The sequence below is a fragment of the Melanostigma gelatinosum genome (genome assembly GCF_949748355.1).
Source record: "Melanostigma gelatinosum genome assembly, chromosome: 5".
In the NCBI taxonomy this organism is placed as follows: Eukaryota; Metazoa; Chordata; class Actinopteri; order Perciformes; family Zoarcidae; genus Melanostigma; species Melanostigma gelatinosum.
Window position 1 is genome coordinate 24,311,713 of NC_136638.1, and position 13,797 is coordinate 24,325,509.

Here is a 13,797-nt window from a genome sequence, read left to right on the forward strand (position 1 = left end):
GTGCCAACATTAGAAGATACACTATGCTGCTGATGTGTCAACATTTTAAAATGATCCTCAACACATTTAAGTCTGTTTGTTTGTCGATTGACTTTTACATTAAATCCAATGGGTTAGTAAAGAAGGGAAGTTCAGTTAACTCATGCTTGGTGAGGAAGAGGTTCTGTGTGTTGGGTTAGAAAGCCTTTTGACTTTCGCACGACTTGTTGAAAAACCCATACAGTGACCCTAGGAGGTTATGGAATTAACAATGCACCATGTGTTAATGCCTAATAACTCCAACTGAAGCTTGTCATATAAAACAGACCGGAGTTCTGTGTTCACTCTGTAGTGTTCACTCTTGTCACAAAGTGGTTGCCGCTCGGCTCTTTTCGTCTCTGTCCGCCTTCTCATTAACGTTCCTCACTTGTGGGTGTGATGTTGAAAGGATCTCCGGCGCGCCAAGCGGAGACGCGCAGTGTCCCTGTGCGCTTAGAGGAGGTATCAGCTGCCGACAGGAGCGGAAGAACAGACAGCAGACTTACAGTGCAGGCGACCATTCCTTCACTGCTGGCGTCCTTTCACAGCGAGCCACCTGCCGAAAAAAACGGTCCTTTTCTGCAGATTTGAATTGTTTTCAGAAGGTCTCCAATATATGTGGGATCTAACAGCTCCGGAGACATCGAGGAATATCAAACTCCCCTGGTGGATGTGGACACCTAAACTGTGGACATGGAAACGACAGTGAATTTATCCGTGTCAGTTCTGCTGGTTTTATGGGGATGCGCGCTTGGAGGCTCGCCCAGTGTTCAAATCGGTACGTATCCATTAGTTTGAACATAACAACCATTTGGATTGAAGCGACGATTTTGTGCGTAAAATGCTGAGAATTGTTTTAATTACCAGAGAACAATGTGCGCGTGAAGCTCATATTTGCATTTGGGTTTCAGGGGGACTCTTTCCAAGGGGCGCGGATCAAGAGTACAGCGCATTTCGAATAGGGATGGTTCAGTTTGGCACCTCGGAATTCAGATTGACGCCCCACATTGACAATCTGGAAGTGGCGAACAGTTTTGCTGTAACCAACTGCTGTAAGTGACAAAATATCCCACTTTGTTTTAATGAAACATCTTTCCTACAAGTGTGCATGTCAAGCAATGTTAAATGATTTATTGTGCGTTTTATGAGATGAGTTTGGATAAATGTATCAGCTATTATGATGGATATGGAAATAATTTGTGCTGTCAGCAAACACACTGAGACTGTGAGGTGTGTGTGTGTGTGGGGGGGGGGGGCGAACGAGCATCGTGTAGGCAGGGGAAAGTTGGTTTCCACAGTAACAGTCAGTCACATCCATCCCATTCCTTCAATTCAGAGATCAAACAAAGCTATGCTGCAGAAATATCGATCCTCCTGCTTCTTTTCATCCAAATGCCTTTTAAACCGAATGATTCTTACCAAAGCGAGTGGAGGAACGAGAGTTTAGCCGGACTGCACTTGATTCTATTAACATCAACCTGTTTCTCATTTCGATTGGCTACATCTCGAGATCTGACTTTTATTTCTCCCTTATTCCCTGAAAAAAGAAAACCAGCACTTGAAACAAAGCAGGGTCAATCTGTATCGCCATATTGATAGTTTTTTTTTTCTTCTCTCCCACGTTTTTTGAAGCAAAAAGCGCGATGTGACATGTTGAGATGGACATTTCTTGCAGTGTGAAGCGATGTCACGTCTTGCCTAGGCTCAGAATAAGCAGTGTTCATCCATTACTGGCTCATATAGACATTATACACAGATTTACATTGAGCGACGCTGTAACGTACATCGAGGGTAATAATAGGGTGGGTTGAGACGCTTGAAGGGCCCTTCAAGCGTCAGTTCCTCGGGGAAAATGCAGAGGATAATTGACCAAATCACGATTCAAAACACAGCTTGTCTCACACCCAACTCCTTATTGCTGTCGATTAGACAGCGGGGAGTTTTTTGTTGTTGTCCGAATCAGTTGAAATCGTGACTCCCTTGCATCAAAAGAACCATGCTGAGTATTTTCTTTGAAATGTCGGCAAACAAAAGGCAGCAAATTAAGTTCGAAGGTCGCGATTTTTTTAATAGGCACAGCTCGTACATTTCATTAGGCGGTTGCCAAGCGACTACTCCTCTCAACAGTCCCCCAAACATAAATCACAGCTTCTGATTGGTGCGCGCATCGGTCCAATCGATTTCAGTGCCATATAATAGCGTCCTGCTTGGAGAGCCTCGTTGTATCCGACAGATCACAGCGCGAGCCATGTTGATGTCCAACATACAAATATCATTGGCCCCTGTTTGAAAACATTGTATGCCTTTCTGAAAAGGAGCCTTGAGGATTTGTTGGCGGGCTCCGGACATATTGGTTACTTATTTACTCTTGACAGCAAGCTACGTTAATCTATAATACATTATTGTAACTTACTGTTTTTACCATTTTTTTTGATTTGTTTTAGATTTATCTCACATATTCAAAAGTGCATATGAAACCCAATTTGTTTCCTTCCACACCTAATGTGTGTGGTGTTACATCAACTCTGTTAAACATGAGTTGCTTATAAACAGCTAACTTGGTTGTCTTAATCAATTATGATCAAAGTCGTAGCATTTGATTTAGGCTAGTTGAAGTTTTAAGTCCGTCTGGTGGACTATAATGAATAACTTCAGTCTGATTTCTTATCATGTTTTTATGATATGCTCGAGAAAGGTCAGGGAGTGAACCTAATGCAACTAATGCCGAGCTGAGTGAATGGCTGTCACATTAAATATAAAAAGGCTGCTAATAGTCTGAGTTTGTTTTTTGTCTCTCAACACAGCACCCAGGCTAAATGTGGAGCACATACTTGTTTTTTCCCAAAATGTGCACGCATGAACACTATATACCTCCTCTAATCTACTTGAGTGGGAGTGGAGGGGGGTGGGGTGAAGCCAGTAGATGGCAGTCTGCCTCACAATCAACCTCTGTGTGTAATTATAGTGTATTAATGCCACCACTTTGCCTTTTGTTAAAATGTACTTTATGAGGCTGCACGCAGTGGAGAATAAAGGGAGGAATATTGCATGTGACGTGGCATATTGAAAGCTCAAAAAAATCATAGACTTTTGTGAGCTTGTTGTTGAGCTGCTCACACACTTCCATTACCAGAGAGCTGCTGCATACTGTGGCTGTGTGTCAGGTGTGAGCTTTCATTTTGGATCAAACAAAAGCACTTTTGTCTTCAATGAAGAGGGAGACATGAGGGAAAATCTGGAGCTACATCACATGTTATTGAAGTGGACCACAAGAACTGAAGCACAATATGGTAATCCTGGTCAAACTGTGTATGGAGCACAATGTTTTGGAAACGTCTCAGGAGAAAATGTAGGTGCAGAACTCTTTTTTTACATCTTTTTTTAATCAGATATTTCCTAACTTGTCATAATTGAATGAATTGTATTTATTGTTCTTATAAAGTGTATTTGTCTTTTATTTTCTTGACAGTCCAATATAATACAAAGACATTATCTAAGATTATTAAATACGATTTTGACAAAAGGGATCTGTAACCCACAGACATATCACAATGTGGTTGTACTTGGCCTGCTCAGCAGCATGCTTCACCAATGCAGTGTGTCAGAGACAGTGGGAGGCAGGATGATACATTCCTCGCTCAATAACAGTTCATCTGGACAGGCGTGCATCTGCTGCCAAGACCAGGGGAATCATTGGGACTGAGTGTGTGCATGTAAAGTGTGTGTGTGTGTGTGTGTGTGTGCAGTGGTGTGCTGTCCACCCAGAGCAATACATTGAAACTAACTGCTGTTAGAAATAACATATATGTATATATATGTATATATATATGTACATGTATATACGTAAATATACATATATATATATATATACATATGTATATATACATGTATATATACATGTATATATACGTATATATACATATATATACACATGTATATATACATGTATATATACACACATGTATATATACACGTATATATATATACATATATACATGTATATATATGTATACATATATACATATACATAAATATATATACATATATATATACTTATGTATATATATATATATACATATACATATATATACATATATATTCATATATATATACATATATATACATATATACACATATATATATATCTATATATCTATATAGATATATATATATATATGTATATATATGGTGGATTCTGGGGCCATGATGCTGTTTGGTTTTGTGTTTTTCAACTAATAGTTTATAAATGCTTCATAGGTCAGCGATAATCTCTTAAGGACAACATTTTGGTTGCCAGGTTATGATCTATAATTCATCAATGCATTATTTTCCGACCATTAATAAATGCATTAGATGCACACTGCCTCTTATAGAGAACTCCGTGTTCGAAAGTGGTACTTTCGTATTTTTCCGTGGACAAACTGTCAAAACAGACATAATGGATCATACTGGAATATTCCCTGCACAGTTGCACCGAAGACTAAATGGGGACTGCACCAATTTACACATGGGTGGGGTCAATGTACTCATCATGAAGAATCCAATTCAGCCTGTGATAAGTGGTATGGTGTCTTGTGTGGCTCAGGAGGGAAGAATGAGAAAATAACCCTGGATGATGTCATCGGGGTTATCTCAGCTTGGTGTATAGGAAATGAAGAAATTTGTGTTTTAAGAGCTTGACACATACTACAAGTCAGGATATATCTGTTGTGACTTTGACTATTCTTTCAAGTCCCCCAGCTATATAGAGGAGAAATAATAAATAGGAGAATAGCTCTAATGAGATTACATATTTCAGACGTGTTAAACCATCAACAGAAAACAGTAGACACGACCCCTCCACAAGACGACGGGGTATTTTGCAACACAAAGTGATGCTTGTTTGTCAGTCTTCTCTCTCATCGTTGCATTGTTTCAGTGAACTACTAAAATACTCCTGAACTCATAGTTATGCACCCACTGATGACGGTTCACAAATAGACATTGCTTTGTATAAAGAGGTCATGATCATGAATGGTCGGGAACTCTCTAAAGCCTAAATTCTGCATGAACTTCCAATAATCAGTCTCTACAGTAGAGAGCAACACAGCTACATATTGCACTTTTGTCATCGGCAGTGCAAAGTACTATATGACACCTTTTCTGACAAATTTTGCGACGAAGGCTCAGTTATGTCCTCGCACTGTTTTTTCTAATTGAACAAACCACCTACACAACTGCAGCACATGATCATTGTAAGGCATTCTGGGTATCATCGCAAATTGTTAAATTATGGACATCACCAACTCATGATAATTAGCAGTGTACGCTTAGGAATGACCTTTTCCTTTAATGCCGTGAAAAGCATTTAACTCACTCTGTCCACCTGGCTATGTGCACATGTGTTTGCCTGCCAAATCAAACATCATGCTATAGCATGCTCCCGTGCTTTTATTTCTCACTCCCTTCAAAGCAAACCACTCTTCCTCCTCGGAGAGCAGCAGAGCAGTTTGAGGTCACTGACAGCCGGCCAGCGATTTCACACTTCAAAGTTCGAGTTTGTCATGGTTGAACCGCGTCACACTGTAATGTCATGCATCTGCATTGCACATAGCATCTCAGGGGCGCGTGCATTCAGGAACCTTGCTGTATGATCAAAAGCTTAAAGTGACCGTATATGTGCAGCGGAGCATTGGTTATGGCCAATTTATTGTTCACACTTAATTAAGTGTATTCTCCTCCATTTCAGAGGAAGCCGTTAAATATTAAATAGGCCTGGGAGCTGGCTGGTCAGAAAATGAGGCTAAAGAACCCTCTGTGGATCTTTGCTTGCCCTGAATACAGCCCTCAACCAAGCCCGTATCACTCTGTTCTCGTAAAACACAAGACTGAGACAGCATCACTTACAGCGAGATTCAAAGGCTCCCAGCTGGAAGTCCCTTCCTGTCTCGTATCCAATGACTTACTTTGCTCTGTGCCTTTGAGGAAGGTGGCTCGACAGCAGCTTTTGCCCGAGGCTAGGCAGGAAACTAACTTTTTTTGTCCTCCAGCGAAAGTGGCTCGTGCGTCGCACAATTCACTAGACACACAGAAGACATGTTTTTCCTCCTGGCTTTAAGAGAGACACCAGAGATTCATTTCAAAATACATACATATTTAACATAATAATGGGTGGTATATCTAGTAAGTGGAACTTAAGTTAAGATCATTTTAAGAATTCATTTTTATGCTCATTTTAACAAATGTTTCTCCATTTGGTTGTTGCTAGTTTTTTATTATTTGGGATTTACATACATGCAAATGAGTTTCCAGTTCATCCACTGTTTAGTCACAATGAATCACAGCCAATTGATTGTGAACACCAGTGCAGTTCATGATGCACAACTTATGCAATACGGAGTCACCTAATAGGCTTTCGTTGCCAGATGGGGGGTCCCATCCTTTGGCTGAGCAAGCATGCGGCAGAAAAAGGTGACTTCAGTTCCTGGGACTTGGGTTTCATTCATTCATTCACAATGTGAGAGGAAACCAACTCCTCTCCTGTCTACCAGCACGACGTGTCTCTGCACCAGTGCGACATTACTTGTTTTTTTGCATTTGTTTCGACGGCAAAAAGAGATCCAGAGATTGTCTCCTCAGAACAGAGATCCTTATCCTAAAAAGATGTAACCGAGGCTTTATCCTTGGCCGACGATCGAGATGTTCCCTCCCATATCTTTCCTTTAAAAAAATAAAAACAACTTGTTCATTGTTCTGCAGCCTTTTATCAAGCTCTAACAGCTTGTACAGCGACAGCAGCATCGACAGCAACAACCATTTACTCGGACTGTTTCAGTATGTGAATAAGTGAGGTTTCAGAGTAGGGCTGTCGACGCGCCAGAAGCTTAATCTATCATAAGAGTCAGGCACTGTGCCCTGGAGAGGCAGGCTGGCTAGAATGACGAACGATCAGCTGTCATCTCGAACTCATCACTGATATGATGAAGAGCATCATTTCACAACTGCATCCACAAGCCTGCGGTTGAATGGAGATTCAGCAGCAGCTTAGAGGCATGGAAACATAAGCAGCTGGTCACGTTTGAGTCATTTAGGCATCAACTTAGAACATATAAATTAATTAATAGCAAAGCGAGGTTATATGACAGATACAAATACTCAGAAATACAACACATTCAAGCACATTTCCTTCATTAACATTAACTTGGGCTTGTTTTTCCACAAGTGTTTAGCAATTTCACAAAGCGTTTCTAAAGAGCTATGGATATGAATCTGACTGTCTTAAGCTTCACTTAAATAAGACTGAGTTTAATTCACCGACTGACCTTTTCTGCTGAAGTGCTCATTAGCAGAAGGGAATCTGCCTTGTCTGGTCTTACAGGTGTTCTTGTGAAACTTATTAAGATTTGAGTGTAGAGAGAGAGAGCGAGAGCGAGAGCGAGAGCGAGAGAGAGAGAGAGAGAGAGAGAGAGAGAGAATTGGAAATACTAAATGAAAATGACAGGACAGAATGACTTTAAAGTATGATCAGCGGAGCAAGAGTGCAGTGAGCAGACAGACTTTACTTTATTCACAAAAAGCAAATGTTTGCATCCTGACAGCGCTTTATATATGATTCCACATTTTCTAATTGTGAGCATAATGCATCTTCATGCTGTGTAATGTTGACTTCAGCTGTTTTCTCACCAGCTGAACCTTTCTTTAAAGAGTGTGTCTCTGAACAACCTAGTGTCGTTCATGCCTCAGAACAACCCAATGAATCAACATGGAGGGCTGATGAGTACGTTTCCTCGAAGGTGCGCTCTTTTTTTCAGCCCAGTCTCGAAACTTAATTTAGAGCCTAGATCCACTTGAAACATTACTTTATGTTGTCGGCGGCGCTGCTAAGCACTGTCGATTTTGCAGACAGTGCTTTTGTGCACTTGTAAGAACTTGTCCCCTGATGATTTGGCTTCAACAAAAGGTCTCATCTGGACTCTATCCAATGTATCTCAGCAGCTGTTGGCCTGTCAGTTGCATTTCATTCAATCGCAAAGATTTCTTCTCACGCATCAGAAGGTGCAAGCTGTGAAAGTCTATGTTCCCTGCGCTTCCAGAACATATGAAAGAAAAAAAAAACTTGAACTGATTTCTTCGAATTAATATTACACTGATGTCTGAGTCTTTTACAATATAGGAATCAAAAAATGTCTGTTTTTTATTTTTAGGCACCTAAAAAAAATGGTCAACAAAGTTAAAAAAGCATCCAAATGCAGAGAACTGTTTATTATGGTCACAAAGTTGTGTGTGTGTGTGTGTGTGTGTGTGTGTGTTGACTCACAGGGAGCATTGATTTGGTTTTCAGCCACGTATCCACCTGTTTTGCTCCTCTAAGGCCTGGCTCTGAGATGATGTTTGTCCCCATTAAAAGGAGCCATGGATGTTTCACCATGAAGGCCACAGTCTGCGGGCAGTTTTCCCCAACTCACAAGATTAATATGAAATAATTTCAAATTAGACAAAGCAAAATTGATAGCAGGTGGCAGAAAGGATTCCAAAAAAGGTTTCCAGAGAAAAACAACAGCTGCAGGTTAAACTGCGAAATGATGCCCTAAAATAACACACCTCTGTTTTCTCCTTCAAATCTGTTTCGGTTATGTAAACAGCATGTTTATCTCGTATATTTGATCTTGGCGAAACATTCCTGTGCATTAGAATAACTAAATCGGAATGACATTATTTCCTGTTTGACAGATAGATGATTTCACTTCATTATGCCAATTAAATCAATTCATTTGCACACAAAAAATGTTACAATTTTATTATTGATTAATGAGGAAAGCAGCCTGATGCAAACAGCCACAGACTTTAAACTGTTAGCTTTTTAGCTAATGTGTCCTTCTTAACATACCTGATTGGTCATTTTAAAAGTTAAATGGCATGCTCTTTCTTTTTTACCCAACAAAATACTGTCTGTCCTTGGCTGGTAAGCTACAGTTAGCGGTGAAATGTGTTTACTTTTTCACGCTGTAATAGGGTATTTAGTAGCTCTTTACATTTGTAGTAGTTGTAGTCAGCAGAAATGGCAGCAATGCTAACAGGAAAGCACTTAATGGAATCAGGATTTCTGTCAGAGCAACTGAATCAATCACAAACAATATAGTGCTCTGTGTTAAAAAAAAAAGGCCCGAAAAGCTAAACATTACAAAAAAGTAGAGATTGAAAACCATCATTTCTAACTGAATGTCGTGCACTGTCACCCTCAAACACTCAGATGAGGTTAAATTCCCAACAATAAAATCAATTCTGACAGCTATAAACCCCAAGGACAGACAAGAATACGAGGTACTGGGACAAAACCTTTAAATGGACAATGACATGGAGAGTTAAGATAAGAAAACAAATACAAGTGAAATATGACAGTGACAGAATAAGGCCAGAGGCGGGCCGACAAAAGCGAGGTCAGCACCAGCACCACTGGCAGGTGAGATCGGGCAGCAGGTGTCTGAAAGAGAGGGCAAACAAACAGACACGTACAGACACACTCTCAGAGCAGATCTATTCAGCCGCGCACACACTCAGGCAGCAGACCGGCAGAGAGTGTTCTGCTGCAGCAGGCAAGAGGCAGCTCCAGACTGACTCCCAACTGTCGTCTCCAATTGTAACACAGTGAAAGTAGAGTAAGAGTAATGTCGCTCTGAGTTTGGAACATGATGGGTTTGGACCTACAGTATGATGTGGCAGTCCAATCCAGCCGAAACATTTAGAGATTACGCATGCTGAAAAAACAGCCTTCAGAGCGCTTAGCAGCTCCACATCTGACCTGCTGTGATGAAACAGCAGGAGAAACACTGGTAAAAGAGGGCAGCTGCATGCATTATATGACATTTTCTGATTTTACCTTTTTCTGGCTGGAGAGAAAACAAAGTAACAGCATTACATCCAATCAAATGTATTCAGATGATGACCTTTTATTGTCTTTGTCTGCCTTCGGGGCTTTCATGTGAAAATAAAACAGGTTTTCAGATTTGTATAGTATTGCTCATGCTTGTATCCTGGTTATATTAATGCCGCCTTTACAGATGAACAAAAATGAACAATGAACAAAATCTTGGAAAATTTCTCAAAGGAAGGTAAAAAACGTGGAAAAAAGAACGAATAGCAGCCAGTACACAGTTCATTGCTTAGTTAGGTTTGATTAAGCCCAATGGGAATATGGCGTGAAGTAATTGGACTGTATTTTACCACTAATAGTTGTCTTTTTGGGAACATTCGATGATAGATAATACTGTTTACCAGGAAAATATTGACCGCAATAATTAAAATATCAATACAGGCCCATCCCTAGTCTGAACCAGATGTCAGGTGCCAGGTGGCAATCTTACTGAAAACCACAGATGTCAACCTCATTGTAGTGCTAGAGGAAAAATCAGGAGTCATTAAGATCGAACATCTGGCAACTATGAATGTCTTTACATCGTTTTATGCCAATGAAACATTTGACCCGCAGCTGTAAAAGTCATAGTAAGTGTGCTTCATCCTCTGGGGACCATGAACATTGCATGATCATCTATCCAATCGTTGTAGATACATTCTGGACCAAAGTGTCGGACCATCTGACAGAGAGTGCTGTCCGCAGGCTGATAACTAAGCAGATGAAGCAGATGATAATACTTCTCAGTAGATGTTACACTCTGATCCATGCTCCGGTCCAATATTATGTCAATGAAGAATTACAAGATATTTATTTCAAAGACAACGAAACAAGAGGATCATTACAATGACAATTCAGTATCCAGACTTCATTTCAGATACTTTGTTCAGTTTATCATCAACTCACCCACATTAAGCTGCTTAATCAAGGAAAGTTTGATTGAAAAGAGTAAGGCAAATACCTATTTCTGTCCATAATCCTAACAATTTCCACCAAAGTACTATCCTAATCACATTTAATACCTTAATACACCGCTACACTGTACATGCTATTTCATTTTCAGCCATGGAAAAAGATTACTGCTGAGGAAGTATTACCATGTCATGGTGCATTGTTCTCCGAACATAACGAGTTATGTTTTGTCGAGTGCCTGCACAACAAAGCAGCCTTCTGCACAACAGAGTTGTCTGATTTGTATGAAAATCCCTCACAGTGAGGTCAAATCACACGAAAGGGCCACAGCTGCAACCCCAAGCTTACTTTTTAATGCTCACTTCATGGTTGAAAACCGAAGCCTCCGGAAGGTCACAACTCTGTTATTTTCCTTTTGAAGTACTACTGTAATCGCCACCTTTTTCTACGGAACTTTTCACCGCCACGTTTTCAAAGCTTTGACAAAGATACAATGCCAAAAGTGTTTTAAGCACACATTCTCAGTCCCTGAGAATCAAAAACAGAATCGTCCAAAACAGAGGCCCTATCAGTCCCGACATTTGACAATAAATACCCCTCTCGTGTCAGATTTGATAGCCGGCGGGGACGTCGTGTCAGTTTCCGCTTGTTACATGCATCGTGTCATTTCAATAATAAACGCCCCTCATCAAAGGAAGCTAAGTTTAGGCAACAAAACCATTTAGTTCGGATTAGAAAAGATCGTGGTTATAGTTAACTCGACCAACTAGCAACTAAGGACTAAGGACTCACGTGATTAGCGAGTGGCTTATGAATCAGTTGCTCTGACAGTCTATGGAAAATAAATTCATGATTCAGGAGTTGCTGTCTTCTACAGTCAGTTTCCATTTCCTCATCTCCTTTTATTCATAAGAAGTGTTTCATGATGTCATATTCTCTGTTAGCATTATAGTATAGAGTAGCATACATTTCCAAATAGTACATTGTATTTGATTGACCTGATTCAAGGCTAATATAAGATGCAGTCCTTTATTTCAAATGTATGTGTTTATCTCATAATATTTCAGGAAGAAGTTTTCTCTTCTGTTCCCATTTTAGTGAGCAGTTGATGCTGTGCTGTAAATGCAAACTTTAAACTTTAATACTTGATTTTGATAACCACACAGCCTCATGTGTTGAAGTAGAAGTAATGTGTAAGACTGTCTTACCTTGTCACACTGAATGTATTCATTCAAATATTAAAATAAATAGCTGCTGGATGGTTGTGGGAAGGTCAGGGGCAGAGGGAGGAGCTAAGGGCCATGAAAGAGGGGAAATGAGAGACAAATAAGAGGGAAAGGGTACCGTTCACATACTTTTTACAATGTTTCTGAAAACATTTAGATTCAGCTTACCTATGATATAAAAAGTAATTTGACCAGGAGCCATCTAAGACAGGATCATGTGCGTTGCCTCTTTGCTTTGCTCCATCTCGTTGATTCTGTGTCTGGTTTCTATGGCAGCTGCTCCCTCAGATGCCGTGTTTTTTTTTTTATAGATGTAACAAATTTTGCTCGGACAAGTTCCAAGATCATTAGAACATAGAACAGCAAATCTCAACTCTGCTTTGGCATTTCCGCTAAAGGTCAGTGGACGTACACTATGTTTTATTACAGGACGCAGACGGAATGCGAACAAAGTAGCTGCGCGTGATGAATGGGCCGACTTCACAGAATCAATAAGGCTGCAGAATTCTGTATTGTGCATAGTGGGATGGATGTTGCACAGCAACACAACGCAGTGCTTCTCTTTCTTAAGATCTAAGACTTGTCCGTGTTTCTGATAGGTAATACAAAAAAAATATATTGTCAAAGCACTGCATAATTATAGTGTGATAGCTACGAATAAGCCCTTTATAGGCTGCTGCTTGTTGGATTTTGTTTAAACCTTTTTGCAAGATTAAGTGTTATTTAATCTGACGTTTGAGAATCCCCTTTGGACCAACAATGTAATGTAATAGTGTTTCTTTGAAATGTGCGGTGTTTAAAAGTTCCAATCCAGATCAGTGTTTAAAACAGGTCTTGCATGACTGAACAGGGAATTACTACACAATTGTTTCGGCTAGCAGATCAATCTGAGGGCAGCACACACACTCACACACCTTTAGTGACATCCCGCTGTGTTTAACGGTGAAAGGGCCATCCTGCCTTCATTGGAGGGGATCAGGAAAGTTAGCTCATATCAAAATGATACTGCCGTTACCTTAAAGCTGGCAAGAGACGGATTAAGTGTGGGTTTCAATAGCTCAGAGGACACTGTTATCAAGCTCCAAAAGGATCACACCAATGCAACTTGATGGCATCTTTTTGTCTTGAGTCTATTGCAGAGGATGTTGTAAAAGATTTTTCCAAGCTGAGATAACCCTGGTTGCATCACTTGGATTCTTTTTTTCAGACTTGAAAAAGCTCATCCAGAGCCACAGAATTCTATTCACTGGCTGAGTATGAATAAACTGACTTTCATGTATAACATCAGCGGAGCTCTTTGGATGTTGTTTATGATATTGATTTAAAATTCACAGGAGAAATGCTGGCACGAACGGTACATTGTTCGTTCGTGGTAAGTGACGCCAATAACTGGCATATACGAGCTGTTCTGTCAGCTTCCAAGGCTCTGCACACAGTCGCTACTTACCCCATCCCTACTGGTGAAGCATTCAAAAGTGCCCAGATAACAACAAAAGGCAGAGCTGAAAGGACGATTGGGACTTTGGGGAAGCTGTTCAACGACAGCATATTGTGCCTATAGTATGGAAAACATTCATCAGACTCTTGTTCTTGTGAAAGCTACATCCTCCATCCACAGCCTCAGTCAGAAAGCCTCCAGGAAACAGGTCAGTGAACAAAGCGAAAGAGGGAGAAAGAGACAGAGAGAAATAGGATGGGAGGGGGGGGGGCAGTCAGAAGTTGATAAGAACTGAGCTGTAATGTTCTTCTCGA

General features: G+C 40.4%; 1 protein-coding gene across 2 annotated transcripts in view; it reads left to right on the forward strand.

The window, feature by feature from the left end:
* Positions 1-967: 967 nt before the first annotated feature.
* The window catches only part of gria2b (glutamate receptor, ionotropic, AMPA 2b), a gene marked incomplete at its 3' end in the record, with an annotated part of 41,223 nt that continues 28,393 nt past the window's right edge, over positions 968-13,797 (forward strand). For both annotated transcript variants that reach the window (XM_079269022.1, XM_079269023.1), the window contains exon 1: positions 968-1,070. In XM_079269022.1, coding sequence (XP_079125148.1) covers positions 983-1,070 — 88 coding nt within the window. In that variant the 5' untranslated portion in view covers positions 968-982. The remainder of the gene's footprint in view (positions 1,071-13,797) is intronic.